Raw genomic sequence first — 23,898 nt, 5'->3', positions numbered from 1 at the left:
TTTAGCTGAACATGCCTTCAACACAATATACAACACCAGAGCACGTCATGGAACCATTTACAGATATATATATTCTATATAATCTCTAAATGGTTCCATGACATGAGCTCTGGCGACAATTGCTCCGACAAAACCTAACTTCCAAAACTAAATAAACCCTGATCTTAATCTTTACATTGTTCTGAACTGAAATTCTCTTACAATCCTAACTCAAAACCCTATTCCCTCTGAGATATTAAGGAGCAAATGCCACAGACAAAAGCATATGTCGTATCACCCTCTAAACACCTAATCATTGTCACTTTTTTCTCCAACAATTGCAAGACAACAAGCAGCAAAAAGAAAAAAAAAATGATTGACCATTTGGCTTTAAAAAGTAGTTAGTGAATGCTGGCCTTCTAAACTCTCAGTTGGTGGAAGCCTAAACAATACAAAAATATGTGAAATTATGTGGCCCGAAAAACTGATTAATCAAGGTATTAACATAGGGATCCCATATTTGGAGTGGTTGAGACATTGGACAAAGAAAATCTGAGCAATCAAAACTTTTCTTGGTGGTTATTTTAATATTTTCTCTCTATGTAAAATGATCTTCAAATGTTTACTTTATCTCTTGCATTGCGTTTGATTAGATTCTGTAAAGCATCCGGCATTACTCTCTCTATTAAGAGTTTAAGACAACGCCATCATAGATGAGAATAAAAATCAATGGGAGACATCTGCAAGAGGTAAAGAAAGCATGAAATAAAGGCACATACAATACTAATACTTCTCATGTCACATCTACATACTGACCCTGAAGACTAATGAATGTCAAAGCACATAAAAACAAACCATTATTTTCAGTGTTTCCTTTTTTTTCTTAAAGTACATCGGTTTTCCAACACATCAAATATCATTTCTTCAAGGCTTGATTTAAAAACAATACTATCATAAAGGAAAAATGGTCTTTGAAAAAAAGACAACACAGAAAATAAAAGCTGTCAAGTGCAAATACAAATAAATACTATTGTGAAGAATAAATAATAATCAATGGAAGTGTTACAGGTTATCCTAGTTGATAACATTGTCAAGGTTAAAATCACACACAAAATACTGATTGATGAATTAATGCTTTACATATAATCAGATATGGGATCACATTATAGGATTGGCTAAGCTGGCATCAATTATACATTGAATATAGCACATAATCATATGAGTGGGTTAACCAATTATTTCCCCAACGGGGGTGGGGGGGGGGCTATTTCATGCTGAATTACATACAAAATGCATGATTGTCTTGACTTTATTTTCTAACAGGTAAATGTTCATGAATGTCCAAGAAGAAAGTTTAATAAAGAATATTGAAACTGAAAAAACAATGCTAATGAAGGTCTACCTTCTGCCTATGTACAACAAGAGGTAAACAATGTAAGGCAATATATTTTAAACATTAATACTCATTTAATGCCCAACAACAGAGTTCCTGATTTTTATTAAGAAAAAAATCAACAAAGTATTAAATTGTGTAAATAAACTCAAATTAATAAATCAACAGAAAATCTGAAATGGAAATATAATTCCCATGTCATACACAGTGATACAACTTAAAGATTTAGTTTCTTTGTCAATATCGAGCTTTTTTCAAAGATAATTCAATGTGCGAGTGTTATTTTCAAAGTCAATGACTAAAATTTGTTTTTTCCATTTGATAGAAAGCCATTAAATTATTTCAAATCATGGAAAGATTTTGTTTTGAAATAATTCAAATCATGGAAAGATTTGTTTTGAAATAACATTGAACATAATTTTTTTGCAGCATATGCCACAGCCTACAAGAGCTTCTCAATATCTCCAGCCATGTCTGCAGGGGGCAGTTTGGGACTGTACCTTGCAACTGGTACTCCATCTTTGTTAATCAAGAACTTCTCAAAGTTCCAGCTGATATCATAACGTCTAACAGGACTCCAGATGATTCCCTTAGGGTCATTCATGAGGACTGATCCCGCCCCTGCTGCCAGGTCACTAGGGAAAGGGAGGCTGGTTTTGAGGAAGGTGAAGAGAGGATGGCTGTCCTTACCATTGACCGTTACTTTGGAGAATATTGGAAATCTGTTAATGCAAAAAAAAAAAAAAAAATGTGATTATGCTGTGCATGCACAAAGGAAACAAAAGAATATAGAATACAAATTTGAAATATATCATTTAGGATTATAAACACAACTGTTGTCTATTCTAATACAATATCATATTACAAAAGATGCATGGTGTAATATACCTGCTGTAAAATATTCTTACTTCATATTTAGTTTAAAAAAAACAATAGCAGACCAAAACAAAGCAGTAGGCCTATACAAGTTTATGCACGCAGTGTTAGTAAGTATCGACTTGACGACTTGGCGAGATACTTTATCTTGCCATGTCGACATAATAACCTTATTATGTCAACATGGCGAGATACGTTATCTCGCCAAGTTGACTTATAAAAAGTTATATGTCAACATAGCTAGATATTTTATCTTACCCAAGTCGACTCATAAAACATTATATGTCGACATGGCAAGATATGAAGTGTCCAAGGCCCGGCGAGAGTCCAAATATCTCGCCAAGTTGACATATAACTTTTTATAAGTCAACTTGGCGAGATAATGTATCTCGCCATGTCGACATAATAAGGTTATTATGTCGACATGGCAAGATTAAAGGAGAATGAAACCCTTGAAACCAGCTGAATCCATATCAAAGAGAAAAATCAAAGAAACATATTGTTGAAAGTTTGACGAAGATTGAATGAATAATAAGAAAGTTATGAGCATTTGAAAATTGAGATCACTAATGCCATGTAGATCCTCCCATTGGCAATGCAACCAAGATCTGTGATGTCACACACGTACAACTCCCTCATTACTTTAGTACTTTTTTCACTTATATTCTCACTTTTATATAGAGTCTATCACAAGGTGAGGTGTTCTCTTTATATGAGAGGACAAGTACAGAGGTTTCACAACATTATATCAATGATGAATCGTTTGTCATATGATTAGAATGAGCAAAAAGAGATGTTTTGGGGTACATTTTCAGTGTCCAAAAGGGGAGAGTTGTCCAGTTTTGGACACTGAAAATATACCCCAAAACATCTCTTTTTGCTCATTCTAATCATATGACAAACGATTCATCAATGATATAATGTTGTGAAACCTCTGTACTTGTCCTCTCATAAAGAGAACACCTCACCTTGTGATAGACTCTATAAAAGTGAGAATATAAGTGAAATAAGTACTAAAGTAATGAGGGAGTTGTACGTGTGTGACATCACAGATCTTGGTCGCATTGCCAATGGGAGGATCTACATGGCATTAGTGATCTCAATATTCAAATGCTCATAACTTTCTTATTATTCATTCAATCTTCCTCAAACTTTCAACAATATGTTTCTTTGATTTTTCTCTTTTATATGGATTCAGCTGGTTTCAAGGGTTTCATTCTCCTTTAAGTATCTCGCCAAGTCATCAAGTCGATGGCACTTAAAAGGCTCCGTAGAGAAGAGATTGATAGACTGACTTAATAAGTCAAAGGGAAGACTGCCATATTATTTATCCATTAACCTTGTTAGCAGAATTTGCCAAAACAATACTCACTGTGGTTCATAACCCTGTCCTGGTCTGACGTATTTCAGCAAGTTCAGAATCTCTTCATTCTTACAATTCTCCTGGAACAGAACAATATAAATGATTTAAGTGGTAGAATTATTGAGAATAAATATATACCATTTTGGCTTTCTTTATAGGAACGTGCAAAAGAGATAGAAGCAATATTTCCTGAAAAGAATTAATCAAAATTACATTTTAACATTTTTTCCTAAAACTATTACAATATATGTACATGTTGTAAATTTTGAATCATTTTGCAATTTTTTTCTGAATATTGGCAATTGCCAAATAATGATAATAATAACAATAGTTTCATTTATATAGCGCTTCATACATTGCTTTCTAAGCACTTTAAATTGTAATTATTATTACCCCAGTCATAGGATCCATCACTGTTCCACACATAAAGTCAAACATCTCCACTCCCTGGGGACTCTCTTTGCCAGGCAACCGTTTATCGGTGCACTTGTGCCAATCTAATCACATTGACGTTCACATCCTACCGGGATACCCATTTAACAACTGGGTGGAGAGTCACAAATGTGGATAAGTGCCTTGCCAAAGGACATAAGCACAGGGTGGGATTCGAACCCTCAACCCTTGATTTAGGAGTTGAGGAGCTTAATATTATGCTGATCATTGATAACTGTTGAACATTTTCTCTAGCTTTCACATTTTAATGCTTTACAATATATTATTCATATTGTAAACACAAACAGCACATGGCGTTGCCACTTGATAAGTGTACGCAGGGGGGGGTTTACAGGGGTTCAACCCCCCCCTCAGATATTTCATGAAATTTTTTTTTTTTTTTTGGGGGGGGGCTTTTTTTTTGCTTGTCAAATTTTCATTCAACTCGAAAACCCCCCTTTCAAAAATCCTGCGTACGCTTCTGATAACCATAATGACAATAATGGTGTTAATGATGACGAAAGGGGAATGAATACAACATAAAACAATGAAATAGTAAGCTCAAGCCCTTCCCTGAACTTTCAACTTTGTATAGTACAATTAACATCTTCTTTCTTCCTACCTTATCCTGCCCCTCACTCTCCCTATCCCTAAAGGTCCTCCCCCTCCTTCACCCCCCCCCTCTCTCTCTCTGTGTCCCTCTCTTCATCTAACATTCTTCCTTACACAGTTTTCAATTGCTATCTTCCTTTTTCTTTTATTGGTGTGGGTAAATGCAGTCCTATTTAAACTGACATTCAATTAATTTGAAACCATAGAAAATTTCTGAGGTTTATTATCTTTTGATTGCATACCATAGGAGTTAAGTGACTAATTGAACCACTACACCATGACCCTTCCAATGAATTCAATTCAATCGAAAAATGAGTAGTTGTTGGCACCTGCATTTTGTATATATCATCATGAATAAATTGATAATACAAGATGTCAACAAATAAACAGTCATATGTAATTTTTAGTTTTGAGGAAATATTGCCGTATTTCTCTTCTATGATCTGTATTTCTCCCATAAAGTCAAAACTTTAAAACACCCTCCCCCCAAAATATTATATATATATATATATATATATATATATATATATGTATATATACATATATATATATATTTCCATAAAATGATCAACCTTTTTGTACGTCAGACCCCCAATTTTCTCAAGTCTTACTTCACTTCATAAACTGACCAAGTCATGGTCCCTTGTCAAAAGAACAAGTATTCAGAGACAGATTATTTTATAAAGGTACCACATACAGATAAGGGTCGGATGTACATATTTTATGGAATTGCCCATATGTATTCCTTTGTAGATGGTCTGTAATATTTGCAGTCAGTTATGAATCTTTTCCATTGATCGATTACACTGGCTAGCTTAAATATTTCAAAGGAAATAGGTTAGCTTGTAATATCGCATGTATGTGTACAGGGGTCAGTGGCCAGGGAAGGGGAGGGGGGCAAGAGCCAAACAATTTCCAGGTCATACATTATGGTATGAACATGCAGGCAGTGGCATCATGAGGCAAAAATTTTGAGGGGGCCAGATTGGCGTATCGAGCAAAAACTTTGACATTTTTATTACAAAAATTCAATTTTATGTTAGATTTTGACATTATTCAGAAAATAATATATTTTGTACCATTCGCTCTTTTTTTCTTTGTCTGTAGTGTAAGCCACTGTAAAAATAATAGTCAGATTAGTGCATGTGGCAAAATGTTGCTTAATATCAGTCCTGAGCAAGCAAAGCGAGCGAGAAGACAAATTATCACCCCTTTCATGAGAATCTATAGATTTGACACATTCTGAAAATAATAGATCTTACAGTTACACTATCGTTTCCTTTTCTTTTTTGTTCTTGGTTTTAGAACTTTTGGGGGCCATGGCCCAAACCTTTCCATCTGTATTGAGCTGATAAATGGGGAATAAATGATTAAAAAATTAGTTTCTTAACATGTGAGCTGAAGTTAGAGAAGTCCAGAGTCAAAAATTAACACTGAGAAAATAAATTTACCTGATGCCCGAACTGGTTACAGGGGAACGCCAGAACCTCAAAGCCGCGCGACCCGTACTTTCCCGCCAGCTCATTGAGCTGATGGTAGTCGCGCGTGGTCGTGCCTCAAAGAGATGCAACATTGATGATCATGCATGCCTTTCCCTGGTAATCAGACAATTGTTTCTGTTTCCCATCAAGAGATGTTACAGTGAAGCCATACATGGTTTGATTGCCCAATGAAGACATCCTACGGATTAAATTGAAAGAAGTTATTAAGGATTTCATGACGGTAGTTAGTTAAGAACAACGACCAGGCGAACCAGCACTTTATAGCAAACTCGCGAACGATTGTAAACTGAGAACTATGATGGCCGCTATGTATATGTTTGCGAACACGTGCGGTGTTGTTGCGCAATCAAGCAAGGGCACCGCCCACCTTTCTCAGTCCTCGTTTGACTAAGTTTGGGAAGGGGCCGGGGCGAATGTTCATTTATAAAGGGGAAGGGACTGGTTGAATTACCAGCTAAATGAAACTTTGTCATTGATTAACATTAAAAGGTACGGAAAAGGACACCATTGAGTTACTCACCAAAGAACAGGCTTCCTAACAGGACTATGATCCTATGATTGGCTTTGTTTCGATCAAGTTGGAATTTGCCCCGTTTATATTCTTCAAGAGATCATGGATGGACTAAACGAAGGAAGCAATGGTGAATATCAGCGCCATGTGTTATATAACTCTGAAATAAATGTTATATTTTATTTCAAATCCGATTTTTGGTAAATCTGTCTGTTAGGATGTTTAAATCCATATTGGACGTATAGCATATGATTAAGAAATCTTACTTTTCAACGTGACTATACAGACACTCTCTTTCTGTATAAATGTTCATTCGATGATATTTACAAAAAGAGTAACAAATATCGAGGGAGAGGGGTTAGAATAACATGTGCATGCGAACGTAATATTCTCAAAATTTCATGGAAAATATATATAAATCAAACTCTTATTTCCTGAAATGTAAGTACTAATTGGTGCCCACACTTAGTTTCAAGCTCCGATCAAATTTCCCCGTTGTTTTGTATATTTCTATTTAAAACAAGATCAGACAATTGTGTATAGGCCGGTATGGGCTTGAAAAAATATGTAAATGATGTAAAATGGACGAATGTGACTTACCTTTTCCTTGTGAGGTTATTAGCTTTGTGTGATTTCTTATGTCAATGTAGGCGTGAACAGATGTGCAATGTAAGAATACTTGATAGCTTTGATTGTCTGACATGCGTTTGATTACGTTTTGTATGTGATAAGAGAGAAAAGACGGAAATAACTAAGCTTCCTTCCGAAGATTGTTGATGAAATCCCTATTCAAATCTTGCTAAAATTTTGTTGGACGCTGCAGTATTGGAATGAGTTCTTGCAATTCTGCGAGTTTGATATTGCAGTGCAACATAAGTACGAGAAACGGACAGACAGATAGACAAAGAGATAGAAAAGGAGTGGTTGGAATTACTCTATCTCAGCTATAGGCATTACATGGCTTCACTGATATTATGAAACGGGAGGTTAGATGTGATCTGACAAGGGCTGCTTGTACAAACATCGTTATGGAAGAAATTGACGATTGCTTTCTGGCACTTCCCTTTGAAAAAGATTAGTGGTTTGGGGGGGGGGAAGAAATATATTCTAGCATATGGTAAATTGTTAGTACATATGAAGATATGTCACTTTTGTTTTCTATGATTTTCTATTTGATATTCTAAAAAAAAATCTGGGGTTACCATACATGTACCTTCTCCCTCTTACTTTCTTATACTTCTTTTCCTTGTTCCAGTTGTATCAGTTATTTCTGTTTCACCTTGGTTACAATATACCACTCATACCATTAATTGTATGTCTAAGTCTAATTATTAATAAGTTCCTTCATTATTACACTAAATCTACTGTGCTATACTGTCTCTATTAATATCCACTTTAATAAATCCATTGTCCTTTCATCCTTAATGGAATGTTACTAGGCTGCACCTATTTATAGTCTCTATCATGACCTCTCCTCTCTCAACGTCTAGCAGTATTTTTAGTCACACAGTTCAATTTTCTCTCTCTCTCTCAGAACTGTCAACAATATAAGTTTGACTCATTAAAAATAATGAGCAAAACATAAAACAAAATTAATTTAAAAAACACACCACAAAATACAAAACAAATCCAGATAATTCTAGAAAAACTTTATTAAACTTTTCTATCCAAAACACTAAAATTGCATTCAGGTATTCATTCACTTTAATGAAAAATAAATAATTTAATAATGTACATAATATATACACATTTTATACAGTCCTGATAGACGTTTTAAAAATTCATATTGAAGCAAAAACCAAAGAAAACTAGATAGATTCTCAACTGCACAGACCAAAATGTATGCCACTGTCACTGCTTGATCAGAAATATATCACACAGTGTACTTCTAAACTGTTAAAACAATGACCTCTGAACTCATGACCCTCCAAATCTAGTCAGAGTATCTTCACTCCCATATATGCACAAGCAAGTTTGAAGATGTCCCTTCTCTTGGTTAATTGGCTATTGCATGAAAGAACTAATGTCCTTTGGCCCTTGAACTTGAAACCCCACAATCTAATCAGATCATCCTCATCCTCAGTCAAATATGCAAACACGAGCCAAGTTTGAAATTGGTGTTGAGATTGAATGAAATTAAATAATAAAAAATATCTAGAGTTCAATTCGGAATGCAGTTGACTATAGAAGAACTGAAAATACGGGTTCAAAATTGCTGTTATGCACAGTATAAAAAATTAAAGGTCAAGTCCACCCCAACATAAAGTTGATTTGAATAAAGAGAAAAATCCAACAAACATAACACTGCAAATTTCATCAAAATCGGATGTGAAATAAGAAAGTTATGACATTTTAAAGTTTTGCTTAATTTCACAAAATAGTTATATGCACATCCTGGTGGGTATGCAAATGAGGAAACTGATGACATCATCCACTCACTATTTCTTTTGTATTTTATTATATGAAATAGGGAATATTCTATTTTTCTCCTCTTTGTCAAGTGAAACAACGATGAATTCCTCCCTGAACATGTGGAATGAGCATTGTTTAATCCTAGATGATTCAGTCAAGTTGGTCCTCATTGTCAAATCAATAAAAAATGAAATATTGTATAATTCAAACAATAAAAAACAAAATGAATAGTGAGTGAGGGACATCATCAACTTTCTCATTTGAGTTATTGTCGTGTTGGGATCGGTAATTATAAGTTAGGGAAGCGTAATGAGAAGAGCTATTCTCAGCCTTTTTCTCGAAGATCTCCATGGTTTTAGTCTTTCTTAATTATAGAGCCGGGTTCTCCACCATGTTATGTTGGGATGGGATCGGTGATTATTGAAGGGAAGCGTAATAAGGAAACTTTGGAGAAAGTTATACAGTTCAAATCACTAGGTATTTAATCATCAACATTCAGCTACAGTTCGAAGTACATGAAGATTCAGAGTATATCAGGAGACGATGAATATAAAATAATTTAGAAGTATCAGGTTGAGATTCGAAGTGCAGTTAAATTAATACTAGATGGACATCTAAGTCTTGAAGTCAGTCAGTCAGGATTAGTGTGGGTCTAGTTTTCTATCGTTGGTATTCTCTATCTCTAAATATCACGAAGTCTTATTTATATCATGAGTTTTGGGGTGTAACAATTTAAGGTGGGAGTGATCTAAACTTGATCTGATTGGTCTACAGGTAACTGTCTATCAAACTTTCTCTGGTATAAGGGGTGTGGTGATGCTCTGTGCAAGTGACTGGGGCTGGAGTGTGAGTCATACTTCTTCCATGAAGTTAGCTGACGTCACTGAGGGTTGGTCTTTTTATGGTCAAGGTTTATGAGTTAAATGGTCTTGGGGGTTTGGGGATTCTTAGATGACATTGGGGGAGTTGGTAAACAAGTGAAGGTGAATGACTGAAAGGATAACAGGAAGTTACATACATACTACATAACATTATACATATCGCTGTTTTGTGAAAAATAAGCAAAACTTTAAAGTGTCATAACTTTCTTATTTTACATCCGATTTTAATGAAATTTTCAGCGTTTTGCTAGTTTGATTTTTATCAACATCTTTCTGGGGTGGACTTGACCTTTAAGGAATTGACTTTGATGGAAATGTTGCATTAGGTGTATTACAGTCAGCATTCAGTAAAAAAAACCAATATCTTGTTTAATCCTATCAATATTTAAGCAATAATAAAAAAAAAAAAAATGATAGATAAATAATAGCAAGTTTGACTAACCTCAAAAAAGAGAACATTGATATCTGAATAACATATCAATTTTATTTTGATTTGACATTGAAATAAGAATAACTAATCATTCTGGCACCTCATTTTTAGTTGTGAAATATGTAATGAAGTTTACAAGTACATAAATTCAGTATTTTCAATGTATCTTTACATAATTGTATAGGGTAGAAAATTCTAATAGGTATAGATACTCTAATGTTCATTATAGTAAGACAAAAATATGTTATAAAATATAATTGGCCATCGATTGGAACTATTAATTCAAACTTTGATGTTCATTCATTTCCTCTTCTCAACAAAAACCTAATTCCACTTAAAAACAATATATAGGAATAAGAATGTATTGTCATTTTACACATTATGGGTCATTGTTATTCACATGTTTATAGAATTGTACAATGCACACATTGCACATTTCAAAATAGTTCTTAAAGATCCCATTATATTGTTTATATCAAAGCAATGCTCAATTCATGACAGCACCATGGCAATACCATGTAAAATTACTGTAAGTATAAGGGCTCATTCAATTCAGCATAAAGTTCAGCAGCAAACCTCAGCAACATCTGTCATGAATGAAGTCAATTAAATGAAATGAAGCACATGCAATATAAGTTTGTTTTTTTGCAAGGTGACAGAAAATTATTAATCAATCAAATTCTTTGTGAAAAAACAAAATGCCAAAATAATTTGTCCAGAATTGTGAAGATAAACTCTTAACATCATTTAACACAAGTCATGCAATCACTATGAAAGAATTACTATTAAGAATTTTTCAGCACAACGTTGGACAAAATGTTTAATACATTTGCATGGATGAGGTGTGTTGTGTCTCCCATGTTTGAACACGATGAAAAATGTTGCTAAGCTTTGCCGTATCATATCTGAGCAAGGCTTAAAAGAGCATTGACCTTGTATAACATAAATGATTAACATATTCAAATCAGAAAATCAAGGAAGTATCCAGTCCACTATTATGTCACCTGTGATACACTTAACATTGTCCCTGCTGGCCAATGCACATGTAAGGCCCCTGTATTTGAAATCTCTGGGTGCTGTATAATCCAATGTTGACAAGAACAGACATTTTCATGACTCATTTCACTTTAAAAAATATTTATTCATGATTTAGATCTGGCATATAAAGGTGCACCCTCAGGATAAGAACACAACTTTTTGTTATGAAGGGCTCAGATATTAAACTAATACATACACAGACTTGTACTATATATCAAAGCTTCAATTCCATTTGTTTAAGTCAAAAAGTTGTAACAAGGTACATCCAGGGACTGAAAGAACAGTTACCTTCTTCGTTCAAGATACATACAGACTGTATTGTGATCACATTCTTAAAAGTAAAGACGATACAAAGTTAACAGTGCCCTGAATGGCAAGAACTGACAAATATTTCAATTTGTCCATTGACATCTTTGACCATGAAGCATTGTAAAAATATCAACAGCTGAGTAATAACTGACGTAAATCAGTATAGAGGTACATTTTGGATTGAAAATCTAATCTTCCCCTACCAATGATGATGGTAAACTCAATATTTCTATAACTAACCACACATTCTGTCTTAAACCCTGATGAATTTTGGTATGGACGTGGATTGAGCCGGTAAAAGAGAATTCATCACATGGCGGGCAGTTCTAATCCTGTTCTCGTTGTACAAGAATCCATTCAATTCCATCAGTGTCCATCTTTAAAACAAATGTCCATCTAGATATCATGATCATCATCTTGTGAATTATTTTCAGCCATGAGAACCTCTTTGTTTTCATAAGTTCAGAATCCATTCAATTCCATCAGTATTCATCTTTAAGAAAAACATTGTATGTCCTGTTCAGATATCGTGATCATCATCTTGTGAGTTATTTTCAGCCATGAGAACCTCTCTGTTTTCATAAGTCCAGAATCCATTTAGATCTATCAGGATACTGATTACTGTCTCACCATGATTGCTGTTAACAAAATAAAAATACAAATTACAGATGTTACTGGTGTCCAATAAGCACATTATTTATTTAGACAAGAGAGAGCTTACAATAAACAACCTTTTTAATGCCCCTTTCCGCTCTACTGTACAATCAGATGAGTCTATTCATTTAGCCATTCATATGTTTAAGGTAGGAGGAATATATTTCATCATAACAAAAAACAACAACAAACTTGGGCCCTGCATGATGGCCGCATCATATTTCTAAAACACAAAATAATTCAAATCATTTTTCTTCTTATATGCATATATAAACTAATTTTGAAATTGAAAAGTAGAATGGTTGATATTAAACAAGTGGAATGCCTCTGGCCGTCTCACCTGCATCACGCGATTCAATATAGCAGCAGTGCTGATTTTGAAAACTACTATAACTCACACAAGATGTTCAGTGATACTTGGTTACTCTTATTTCCACGTTTTATGAACTAGACCAATACACTTATAGAGATATGATGGCAATTCAACAAATACCTCCAACGTGGCCAAAGTTCTTTGACCTTACATGACCTTTGACCTTGATCATGTGACCTGAAACTCGCACAGGATGTTCAGTGATACTTGATTACTATTATGTCCAAGTTTTATGAACTAGACCAACACACTTTCAAATTTATGGCTGTAATTCAACAAATACCCTAATTTGGCCAAAGTTCATTGACCCTAAATGACCTTTGACCTTGATCATGTGACCTGAAACTTGCACAGGATGTTCAGTAATACTTGATTACTATTATGTCCAAGTTTCATGAATCAGATCCATAAACTTTCAAAGTTATGATGGTAATTCAACAGATACCCCCAATTCGGCCAAAGTTCATTGACCCTAAATGACCTTTGACCTTGGTCATGTGATGTGAAACTCATGCAGGATGTTCAGTGATACTTGATTAACCTTATGTATAAGTTTCATGAACTAGGTCCATATATTTTCTAAGTTATGATGACATTTCAAAAACTTAACCTTAGGTTAAGATTTTGATGTTGATTCCCCCAACATGGTCTAAGTTCATTGACCCTAAATGACCTTTGACCTTGGTCATGTGACATGAAACTCAGGCAGGATGTTCAGTAATACTTGATTAACCTTATGGCCAAGTTTCATGAACTAGGTCCATATACTTTCTAAGTTATGCTGTCATTTCAAAAACTTAACCTCAGGTTAAGATTTGGTGTTGACGCCGCCGCCGCCGTCGCCGTCGCCGTCGGAAAAGCGGCGCCTATAGTCTCACTCTGCTATGCAGGTGAGACAAAAAATGGGTCATTGTTAGGTATAACCTCTGTAACATACTTTGATCTATTTGAATCTACTGTATGGACATTTCATGTAAGATTCCTTACCATAATACAGAAACATATTTCATACTTAGGTATGGATAATAGTTTTCTAGTCTACCTTGTGTGGTATTTTATAACATTACTCTCACTATATTAGGATGAAGTGATTATTTTGAAAATGTAAGCATTTTGAAGATAATATAATTATCTAATCAGCATCCCACTGCATAAAAAAATTACTATTATAGAAACTTTACTATCCAATGGTAATTTCCAATGAATCTTTGATTTTGACAGATAATTGATCATGAACATGAAAGTTATCATTGGATGTAAAGCTACTATACTATTAATTGTTATGCAACATTACCAAGATGGAATTTTTTGTGTTTTTGGTATAATATTCATAACAGTTCTCAATGTTAAATTGATAAATTTGAGACATACCTGTTGATGAGATCTTGTAATGTAATATGAAGTGGATCAGCTGGTTTTACCATGTCAAATATCTCATCTTTAACATCAGCAAACGATACAGGCTCCTGACCATGTGATCTCATCTGTTCTTGGATTGCCTAATAAAGGAGACAAAATAAAGATTAAAAATAATATTGTAAATAATCTTGTATGAAATGAATACTCCCTATTTCCATGCACATAAAATATGAATAAACATGACAATTGAATCTTTGCTATTCATCTGATTTAGTGTTTCCCACCTTTTTGCATCTCATTAGGTTCATAATGTAGTCCAGTGGCAGTTTCGTTTAGACTTTGGTTGATAGTAATTTTGCCATCATGACCACCATACTTAACTTTACTTTGATTGGCTTGTTGCGCCCTGTTACAATGGTAGTTGCCATTATGACAAAGTTACCATAATCATACCCTCTTTCTGGATCAAGCCCAAGGACTTTATCAAATTTCAAGAAAAAATATTTTATTCTCCCTCTATAATACCCTTTTTAATTCTTCCCACTATGTTTTGAAAACCTATAATTTTGTTTAGGAGTAACACTAACAGTGAACTGTAAATCTTTTCACGATACCAGGTATTAATAACACCTTCAAACAAACCCTCACAGATCATCAAAGAAAGAATTACCGGTATATGCATGTACAGCTCAGAAAAAACACTCGAGCATATTACCAAAGACAGCACAAACCATAGAAACTAGTCAGATTTCTTGCAAAAGAAATAATAGAATAATTGATTCTCAAGTAACATTCTATAGGCTACATAAAATTAAAGAGGATAACATACATAAAATGTTTTGAAAAGTTGTATGTACTTACCCGGAAGAAGAAATTGAGAGAGAAGACATTAAGATAAGCCCTGCTCTGCACATCCAGTAATCTGAAGAAATACTGCTGAGCTTGAGGCTCCTTCCTATTCTCCATTGCAAGAACAAAATCCAAGTATGTCTTGTAGTCCTGAAATAAAACCAAACAATACTTCATGTTTATTAGTAATCATTACCAACAACATAATTTCAAACAACAGATAACACACTTACCACATCTTATAAAATCAGCATCTGTTGAACATTAAGGAATGCAGCACAATGAACCAAAATATTGGGTGGAAAATCTGTCCCATCACAGAACAATCATTACACAACAAAGGATATTGAATAACTGCCGTATGTAAATTTAGACCACATGGTAAGGCTTATTTCTATCCTATGACTAAAGAAACACATTGTTAGGATTTCATTAAGTGAACAGATTTAATTTACTTATATTCTTGCATCTGATTGGCTGAGAACAACTTTGTCAATGATAATCATTGACAGGATGATTCAAGGTAAAGTATATCCTGACATCAAGTTGGTTTCAATACAAGCAGATATATCAGAGGAATAGATTAAACAAGATTTGGCAAAAATTCATTAAGGAATAAGAGTTGAGAAATTATAAAGATATGATTTTGTGACATCACATGCAATTTTTGCCAAATTTTTCATGCAGAAGGAATTCCATGCACTGCCATATAGTAATCATTCACGATGATAAAATATATATATATATATATATATACTAGTATTTATTTTTGAAGCATATAATTACATCTGTGAAATGCTCATATGTGACATGATAAAATTAAATCTAAAATATAAATTCAAGAACTCTATCACTGGTATTCTTCCACGGATGTTTCCCCCGACTTTCACTAAGATGCTTCCTCAATTTGTATGCTTTTATTTGACCCAAATTGATGTACGGGATAGACTTCCCCTTTCATGGAACGCTCTCCCGGTTTGTAAAGTACAACTCACCATTTCTCCATCATACGTAAGGCATTCCTGGAAGACTCTATCAAGGAAGACCTCTGTCAATGTTCCTGTTCCATACCTAGCTAACTCTGCTTTACTCAGCATACCATTGTGGTCCTTATCCAGATTCAAATATTGACCTAGGGTGTAATTTACAAGTACAAGCAGATGATAACTTAGATGTGTCAAACAATTAAGAAGCTATCAATATGAGGACTGCAAGTGTAAAAATAGCGAGAAACTCATGCTTCCTATAAACTTAATGCATACTCAAGGGGAGCATTTCATCAACATTTTCATCTGACAAGTTATCAGATCTGACAACTTTCCTTGATAATGATTGGCTGAGAGGCACTGTCACCATAGTAACTGTCATATAAAACAGGTCTTGTCGGATAAAACATCTGACAAGTCCTTTCATGAAACGCTCCCGAGAAACTTAAATTGGTTAGGGATGATGAAATGAAAAACAGGGAATGTGGATATTTACTTGTCATCTATCTTTGGTCTTATTATTGCAAGACAGCAGGCAGCACAAGGGAAAAGTATGACTGATCACTTGGGTTGAGAGAGTCCAAAACAGGATTGGATGAAAGCTAACCTTCTTCTAAACAAATAGATTGTAAGAACTTATAGCCATAACTTTTACGAGATACTGAAATAGTTGCCTTAGATTACATTTGTTACACAAATCAGACAATTCACCCTGATAATGAGACCATTCTCTGATGGAAAAAAAGACCTTTCTAAAAATATTTCACTTACATGATGGCGAGGGGATTATAGATATGAAATGATATGAAGAGTACCAATATTCTCATTCTAAATATTCACAAGTAAAGGAAAAGTAGAAGAATACATTAAGAGCATTAGCTGCTCACTATATAGAAAAAATCAAGCTCTATTAGTACTACACACCATACACTCTAAGTGCTGAAGGAGCTGAAAACCAATTCGATTCCTGGGCATCTTTTGGTAACTCTTCATCTCTTAGTTCAAGAAGATCATCCAAAAAGCTACAAGCAAGGATATCTTGAATACGGATCTTGCCTGAAAGTAAAAGAAAAAACAAACACAATGAAAGTGACAGAATTTACATCTAGAAATCATATGTAGTATAAGTAAACAATTTAACGGTCAATATAGTGTACAGAGAAAAGGGAAGTTACAATTTGAAGATGAGGACAATGATAACTGTGTATATGAAAGAATTTAGTATCAATATATGATGGCTACAAATGTTTATTTCTTTAAATGAATGGAGCTGTTCTGATTCACATATGAATTAGTAGCTTTTACATTACAATACTTCAGGGCTGTCATCCTGTAAGTGGCCATTATAAACTGAACAAGCCAATAATATAACCATCAGAAAAGGTCTGCCGGGCTCAAACAAGGGTAATAAAATCCAAGTCCTTTTGGAAGCCCAAGGAGACACTAAATGGTGGTTCCATGACATTTGCTCCGGCGACAATTGCTCTGATGGAAAATCTGCACGTCAAGCCGAACATAAAATCCAACCTCCATCACTAAATAAACCCTAATCATTATTTTTACATTATTCTGAACAAAAAACTCTATAACAATCCTAACTCTAACCCTATGCCCTCTGAGATATCAAGACCGGAGCAAATGTCATAGGGGCAATTGTTGTGTCACCGTAAATGGTATGTGATATGCACTCTACAAGAACTGACTACTATTATTATTATTATTTATATAATTCCCGGAGTTAGTGTACATTAATCAGGTTATACTGAGGTATTCTTACCTGTCCTCATTGGGTCAAGAAAGAAGAAGAATTTTCTGACAGCTGTACATACATAGAATGAGTAGAAGGATTTCTCCAATCCATCAAGTTGAGGTAGGGTTGGTATCAGCTCAAGAATGTAGTTCTCAAGATCCTGTATATATATCATATCATTAAAAAGTTTTGATTAATAACCTTGAATCTCAAGTTACTGATCCCTGTAACATTGCGAAAGCAAAAGGTGAATTAGCAAAGCATGCTGGAAAATGAACCAGTATTTTGAGTATCAAAAGTTCAATGAACAAGAGACTGATTTTAATTTCTCTTTGTTTTTTAATGTTATCCCCCCCCCCTTTCAGACCAGTTGCCTCTTCTATGTAATTTTTATAGATTTTTGTTCACAATCAGTTGTTTATTACATATGTAAGTAAAGACATCTTTATTCAATATTCTTTATCTGATCCAGTATTATTTCATATGAATTGTTAATGTACCATTTGAAATGGAATGAATGATGAATGAAATAAAATATGAATTGCAACAAACTAAAAATCCCTACATCAGCTTTTCAAACTAGACTGAGATGGAATTGTGACAAAATATGGTAGCGCAAGTATCTTCTATAATGTTTAATTCTATCAAGGTTCTGAAAATTAAAAGAGGTCATTATAATTTCTTTTTGTCATAAATCATCTCATATTTTACAATTCCATTATCATTTCATGTTTATATTGAATGACTTCCACATTTTGTTTTTGCAACTCTGGACACATTGTTTTGCACATATTTGTTTTATTTACAATAATTTTTGTAAAGAATTTGATTTGATTGGTATAGAGTTTTTGGTTGCCTTGCAAAAAATAAAAAAGTTGTTAGCCCCCACACTACAAGCTCCAAACCAAACTTATTTTGTACACAAAAATATTGCTGCGCTTTGTCAAGCCATTTTCTAAACAAGCCTTTCTGAGTATTAAAGGAGCATCCCCAGCAACCCTTTTCAGTGAATTTATGCACTATCAATTTTACTTTTGTTAATGATTTTATTATAAAAACCAAATAACTGGACAGTTTGGACAAGATGATGCATATCTAACTACATGTATTCAGGGAAAAAACAGAGTCGGGTAAACAAACTTACAGCTTCCTTGAGAAATCCTTGCCCAGCAACATCATAGAGACTCAGACCAATCCTAGTTTGATGAAGCCACACCTTACGCATTACATAGTTGAAGAAGTGCATGATTGAGATTCTACCATAGGGGTCATTCTGAAGCAGCTTAGCAAAGATGGTTGCTGTAAAGAATGGTCTAAGATATACAAAGACAGAGAGACAGATAGATAGAGGAAAGGACAGAGATAGGGGAAGGGGGAAAGGGAGTAGAAGAAAAAATATTGGAATTCTTGACTTTTTTTAAAGGTATTATCAGGCAAAAAAAAACTTCCAGGGGCTATTTTTCCCAATGCACTGCCTAATTCTGTATCATTGGATATGATCTAACATTGTAGTCAATGGGAATTTTCTGGGGCACTATTTCAGAGCCCCTGTGTAATTTTCCCCTAGATATTATCTACTTTTACATGAATGTATTAAATCAAACATGCATGTGCAGTATTTGAATATCAAGGAATGCATATATTTCATATCAAAATGCAAATTATTTTACGATAATGAAATTCCCACGACACAATTCGTAAGATCACTAATGCCATCAATCAGGCAAAATGTCACAAATGAGTAAATGAATGCCATGGATAAAGTATATCGTTATCTGGAGGCCACTGTAAAATATCATGGCAACTGTAATTATCCTTACTTGCACTTTTCCCCTGCTTCTGTAGCAACTTTAAGAAAGTCATCATAGTTTATCATCTGATCTTCACCGACTACAGGTGGTGTATGGTGTTTGTCAAGCAAAAACCACAAATTCTGTAATCAAATTGTAATATACCATAATAGACAAACATTACTTGTGAGAACTAAAATTAATTCTTACATAATTGAACACAATGTCAAAGTGTTTGAATAATGAATAAAGAGAATGAGCTAAATGACATTTGTAATTATTTTCAACAAATATGGAAGGCCTTCTGTCGTTTGACAGGAATAATCATTCATGATGTCTTGAAATCATTGCACACTGTAAGTACTAAAGTTTGGTCAACACCTATAAAATGATTATTCAGTTTGTCATTATACATTCACAATGAGTCATATCAACTTAATCACGTAATGTGTTCACAATCACACCTTTTCCAATAGTTATAAAACCTATCTGCTTAAACTATCTCAACCATTTGATTTGGAGAGAAAACAAATATAAAATTGAAATCTTCATCAAATTCGAAGTAAAACAAGAAGTTATGACATTTAACATTTTACTTAATTTCACACAGTCAGTAATTATCTACACAGCATGGGTCATATGCAAATGAGGAAGCTTATGATGATTAATGTATGGAATATGAAATAAAATGTAGAACATAGTGTGACTGCTCCATGAACATTTCAATAATCATTGACATATTCTGAACTTATACCGATTCAGTCAAGAGCTTTTGTACTGTTGAGTCTAAAAAATGAAAAATTTGGTACTTCATTTAATGAAAAAAAAGGTGAATGTGTGAGATCATGGACTATCTATCTCATTTACATATAATATGCATTGTACATGCAGTTAACACATTTTATGAATTTAACAAAAAAATTACAATGTCATAACTTTTTTTATTCAACATTGGATTACTATGAAATTTTCAGTATTATGCTTGTTTGATTTTTATTGGTTTTACCATTCAAATCAACTTGCTCACTGAGAATGAATTGGCCTTTAAATGTCTTTTCACATTATTACCTTTCTATTGACTTTGATGCAGTGTTATGTGGGTATTCATACTTGGTTGAAGAGGAAAGGGTAAGGGGTGTTGTATATTTATCAAAATATTCAATAAACAAAACAAAACAATGATATACCTGCAGCTCTTCATTATCTAGTAGCTCTCTACTCCTCCTTTGCAAAAAAACGGCTCTAAATAAGATCAACCAATAGAAAAACATACATGTACATGAATTATTCAATTTTTACTTCACGCAGTCTACATCCGCAGGCTACAACTATTACCAGATCTTAAATACATATACTGCATTTAACTTAAAACCAAGTATAACTCTCACTTCACAACTGGATTGTAATTGCAATTGCACTAATATTTTCTTCCTTTTTTTTTTATTTGCTGAATTCAAGTCTCAACTGAAGATCTACTTGTTCCCCTCTCACACATGATCTAATAATATAATGTTCAAGAGAGTTTCTATATTTTCATATCTGTTATTTGTTAGCTTGAAGTTGATCTCTCAGTCAGTTCTCCAGTTATTGGAGAACAAAATGTTTCAATGTATATAATGACCACTGTGACCTTTGACCTCATGACCCCCAAATAACATCTCTCCTTACATGGGCTAAGCAGAAGATCACTCTTTTATCAAAATAAAAACAGGGCAAATAAACAGAGTGATGACCCCCAAAACATAAATTGCCTCACAAACCATCTATGGTTGGTGGCGGCATAAAGAGAGGAAAAGAGAACACCGCACAATAAAGAAATGATAATAAACATTGGTGGTGTGTACTTTTCACAAATTATGTGCATTCTTGATGCTTTTTACCTGCATTCACAAAAAAATATCTTACCTGGATTCCTCTCTTAATTTTTGAAGCAGTACATCATCTTCACCTGGTAACTATATCAAATAAAACAACATGAATTCACAATCAAAGTACACAGAGCACCCCAAAACAATCAGCTTAGAACTATTATTGTACAGTACTAGTTCCAATCTTACTTTAATAAAGAGAAAATACAATAGAAGTTGCAAAGTCTACAATCATGGAATTAAAGTAGACTAATTGAGACATCAATCAGATGCAGAAACAAGGCAAAAGCGATTTTGTGTCTCGCGCCTTATGAAAATAACCAGAAATATCGTGATTTGCGAGGGCACGCAACAGAATTGTATCGAAACTTCATTGTGAAATGACTGGGAGAGAATAACTCTTGTCCTAAGAGCCTTGTACGTAAACTTAATGTTGACCTGAAAATGACCTTTGACCTTACCATGTGATCTCCGACTGCAGCATAACATGCAGGTCGCCTAAGTACATCTTCCATCCAAGTTTGGTTGAAAAGTGATTTACGGTTGCGGAGTTAGGTGTCATAAGAGTCTTGCATGTAAACTTTAAAGTTGACCTGAAAATGACCTTTGACCTAACCATGTGATCTCCGACTGCAGCATAACATGCAGGTCCCCAAAGTCCATCTACCATCCAAGTTTGGTTGAAAAGCGACTTACGGTTGCAGAGTTAGGTGTCATAAGAGAGTCTTGCATGTAAACTTTAACATTGACCTGAAAATTACCTTTGACCTAACCATGTGACCTTTGACTGCAGCATAACATGCAGGTCCCCCAAGTCCATCTACCATCCAAGTTTGGTTGACAAGTGACCTATGGTTGCGGAGTTAGGTGTCATAAGAGAGTCTTGCATGTAAACTTTAACGTTGACCTGAAAATGACCTTTGACCTTACTATGTGACCTCTGACTGCAGCATCACATGCAGGTCCCCCAAGTCCATCTACTATCCAAGTTTGGTTGAAAAGTGACTTACGGTTGCGGAGTTAGGTGTCATAAGAGAGTCTTGCTTGTAATAATAATAATAATAATAATAGCGGTATATTTACCCAGGGTAGCTGCTTCAGTTCCGAAAACTGTTCTCCCAGCGGGCCCTGCTATTATTACCCCGGCTTTAGCTGGGCTGCCTAGGCGCTCAAGCATTCAAGGAATTAATCCTGCCGGGTACCCATTTACCTCACCTGGGTCGAGTGCAGCACAATGTGGATAAGTTTCTTGCCGAAGGAAATTACGCTATGGCTGGGATTCGAACCCACGACCCTCTGTTTCAAAGTCCGAAGACTAATCCACTGGGCCACAACGCTCCACATGTAAACTCCACATGTAAACCACATGTAAACTCCACATGTAAACTTGTAAACTTTAACGTGACCTGAAAATGACCTTTGACCTTACCATGTGACCTTACACGCTTCACATGTAAACTTCACATGTAAACTTCACATGTAAACTTCACATGTGGAGTCTTGCATGTAAACTTTAACGTTGACCTGAAAATGACCTTTGATCTTACCATGTGACCTCCGACTGCAGCATAACATGCAGGTCCCCCAAGTCCATCTACCATCCAAGTTTGGTTGAAAAGCGACTTACGGTTGTGGAGTTTTGTGTCATTAGGTTTGTGACGGACGGATGACGGACGACATTTGGATCCCTTAGTCTCGCCTTCACCTCTGGTGGGCGAGATAATAAAGAAATGATAGCAAGTTAAACAAAAACTTTAACATTTATGTAACAGACCATCAGACTAACAGGAAAGGGGATTCCTAGGTCTCTGCCAAACTTTGTTTAGGCAAGGCAAAAATCTTAAACTTGACACATACAAATTGTATAGCTTAATTCTGTTTTTTGAAGCTGCAATATGAATCACATTATAGAGTATCAAAGATGTCACAAAGGCCAAGATAAAGGAATATAAATCAGGAACACCCTCTGATATAACAGTGCAACTTTCGAAATGAACAAAAAGGATTTTGATTAATACAGTGATTTTTAACAAGACTTGAAATAAAAACTGTTGACCTGAATCCACCATCTAATCTTGGCCCTACTGACAAAAAAAATTCTCTGAATAATTACTTACTTTGAAATAAAATCTGGGAATGGCACTGAGAGTCTTGTCTTGCTTTTTATCTGGACCTTTCATTTCAGTGTAAAGTTTTGTGAACATCTCCATTTCTTCTGCCTTTTTGTCTCCTTCTGTTTTACCTGAACATATTCAAAGAAAGAGTGAAACTAGCACATTAATGATGTGGAGCTCATCCAGCATCTCGCAAAGAAATTTAACACAATTTTTAATTTCAGCCAAGTTGACACTGTAGAGAATTATATTGGTGACATAAATTGAGGAAACAGAATTGAAATTGATGAAGAAATTACAAAAAAGAAGCAATTTTTCTAATTTATGAAGAAAAAAATTCGTATAAATAAGCATAAATAATTTTCTAGTCAAAATTTCTAAATTCTGTGTAGAACCTTGGTGAACCTCATGTAGCTC

The 23,898-nt window shown here is 34.5% G+C and overlaps 2 protein-coding genes across 4 annotated transcripts; both read right to left on the bottom strand.

Moving 5' to 3' along the window:
* On the bottom strand, positions 1 to 7,616 carry LOC129265028 (glutathione peroxidase 1-like). 3 transcript variants are annotated; one of them, XM_064101857.1, is made up of 5 exons: positions 7,269 to 7,481; positions 6,678 to 6,779; positions 6,107 to 6,335; positions 3,621 to 3,691; positions 1 to 2,094 (listed from the first exon to the last, which is right to left on the bottom strand). In XM_064101857.1, exons 3-5 carry the CDS (start codon positions 6,332 to 6,334, stop codon positions 1,815 to 1,817), a joined length of 579 nt encoding a protein of 192 aa, XP_063957927.1. In that variant the 5' UTR covers position 6,335; positions 6,678 to 6,779; positions 7,269 to 7,481; the 3' UTR covers positions 1 to 1,814. The 3 variants fall into 3 exon arrangements, with proteins under 3 accessions (XP_063957927.1, XP_054758984.2, XP_054758983.2); XM_054903009.2 differs by lacking the exon at positions 6,678 to 6,779 and having other exon boundaries at positions 7,269 to 7,616; XM_054903008.2 differs by lacking the exons at positions 6,678 to 6,779; positions 7,269 to 7,481 and having other exon boundaries at positions 6,107 to 6,509.
* A 686-nt stretch (positions 7,617 to 8,302) lies between these two features.
* On the bottom strand, positions 8,303 to 23,638 carry LOC129265029 (serine/threonine-protein phosphatase 2A regulatory subunit B'' subunit gamma-like). Its single transcript, XM_054903010.2, has 11 exons — positions 23,485 to 23,638; positions 21,405 to 21,454; positions 20,687 to 20,741; positions 19,530 to 19,642; positions 18,854 to 19,022; positions 17,737 to 17,869; positions 16,884 to 17,015; positions 15,969 to 16,105; positions 14,986 to 15,123; positions 14,137 to 14,264; positions 8,303 to 12,376 (listed from the first exon to the last, which is right to left on the bottom strand). Exons 1-11 carry the CDS (start codon positions 23,575 to 23,577, stop codon positions 12,259 to 12,261), a joined length of 1,266 nt encoding a protein of 421 aa, XP_054758985.1. The 5' UTR covers positions 23,578 to 23,638; the 3' UTR covers positions 8,303 to 12,258.
* Positions 23,639 to 23,898: the final 260 nt, after the last annotated feature.

Source organism: Lytechinus pictus, chromosome 7 (genome assembly GCF_037042905.1).
Source record: "Lytechinus pictus isolate F3 Inbred chromosome 7, Lp3.0, whole genome shotgun sequence".
Lineage (NCBI taxonomy): Eukaryota > Metazoa > Echinodermata > Echinoidea > Temnopleuroida > Toxopneustidae > Lytechinus > Lytechinus pictus.
Note: the sequence above shows the minus strand (reverse complement) of the source record. Positions and strands in the feature narration are given on the sequence as shown.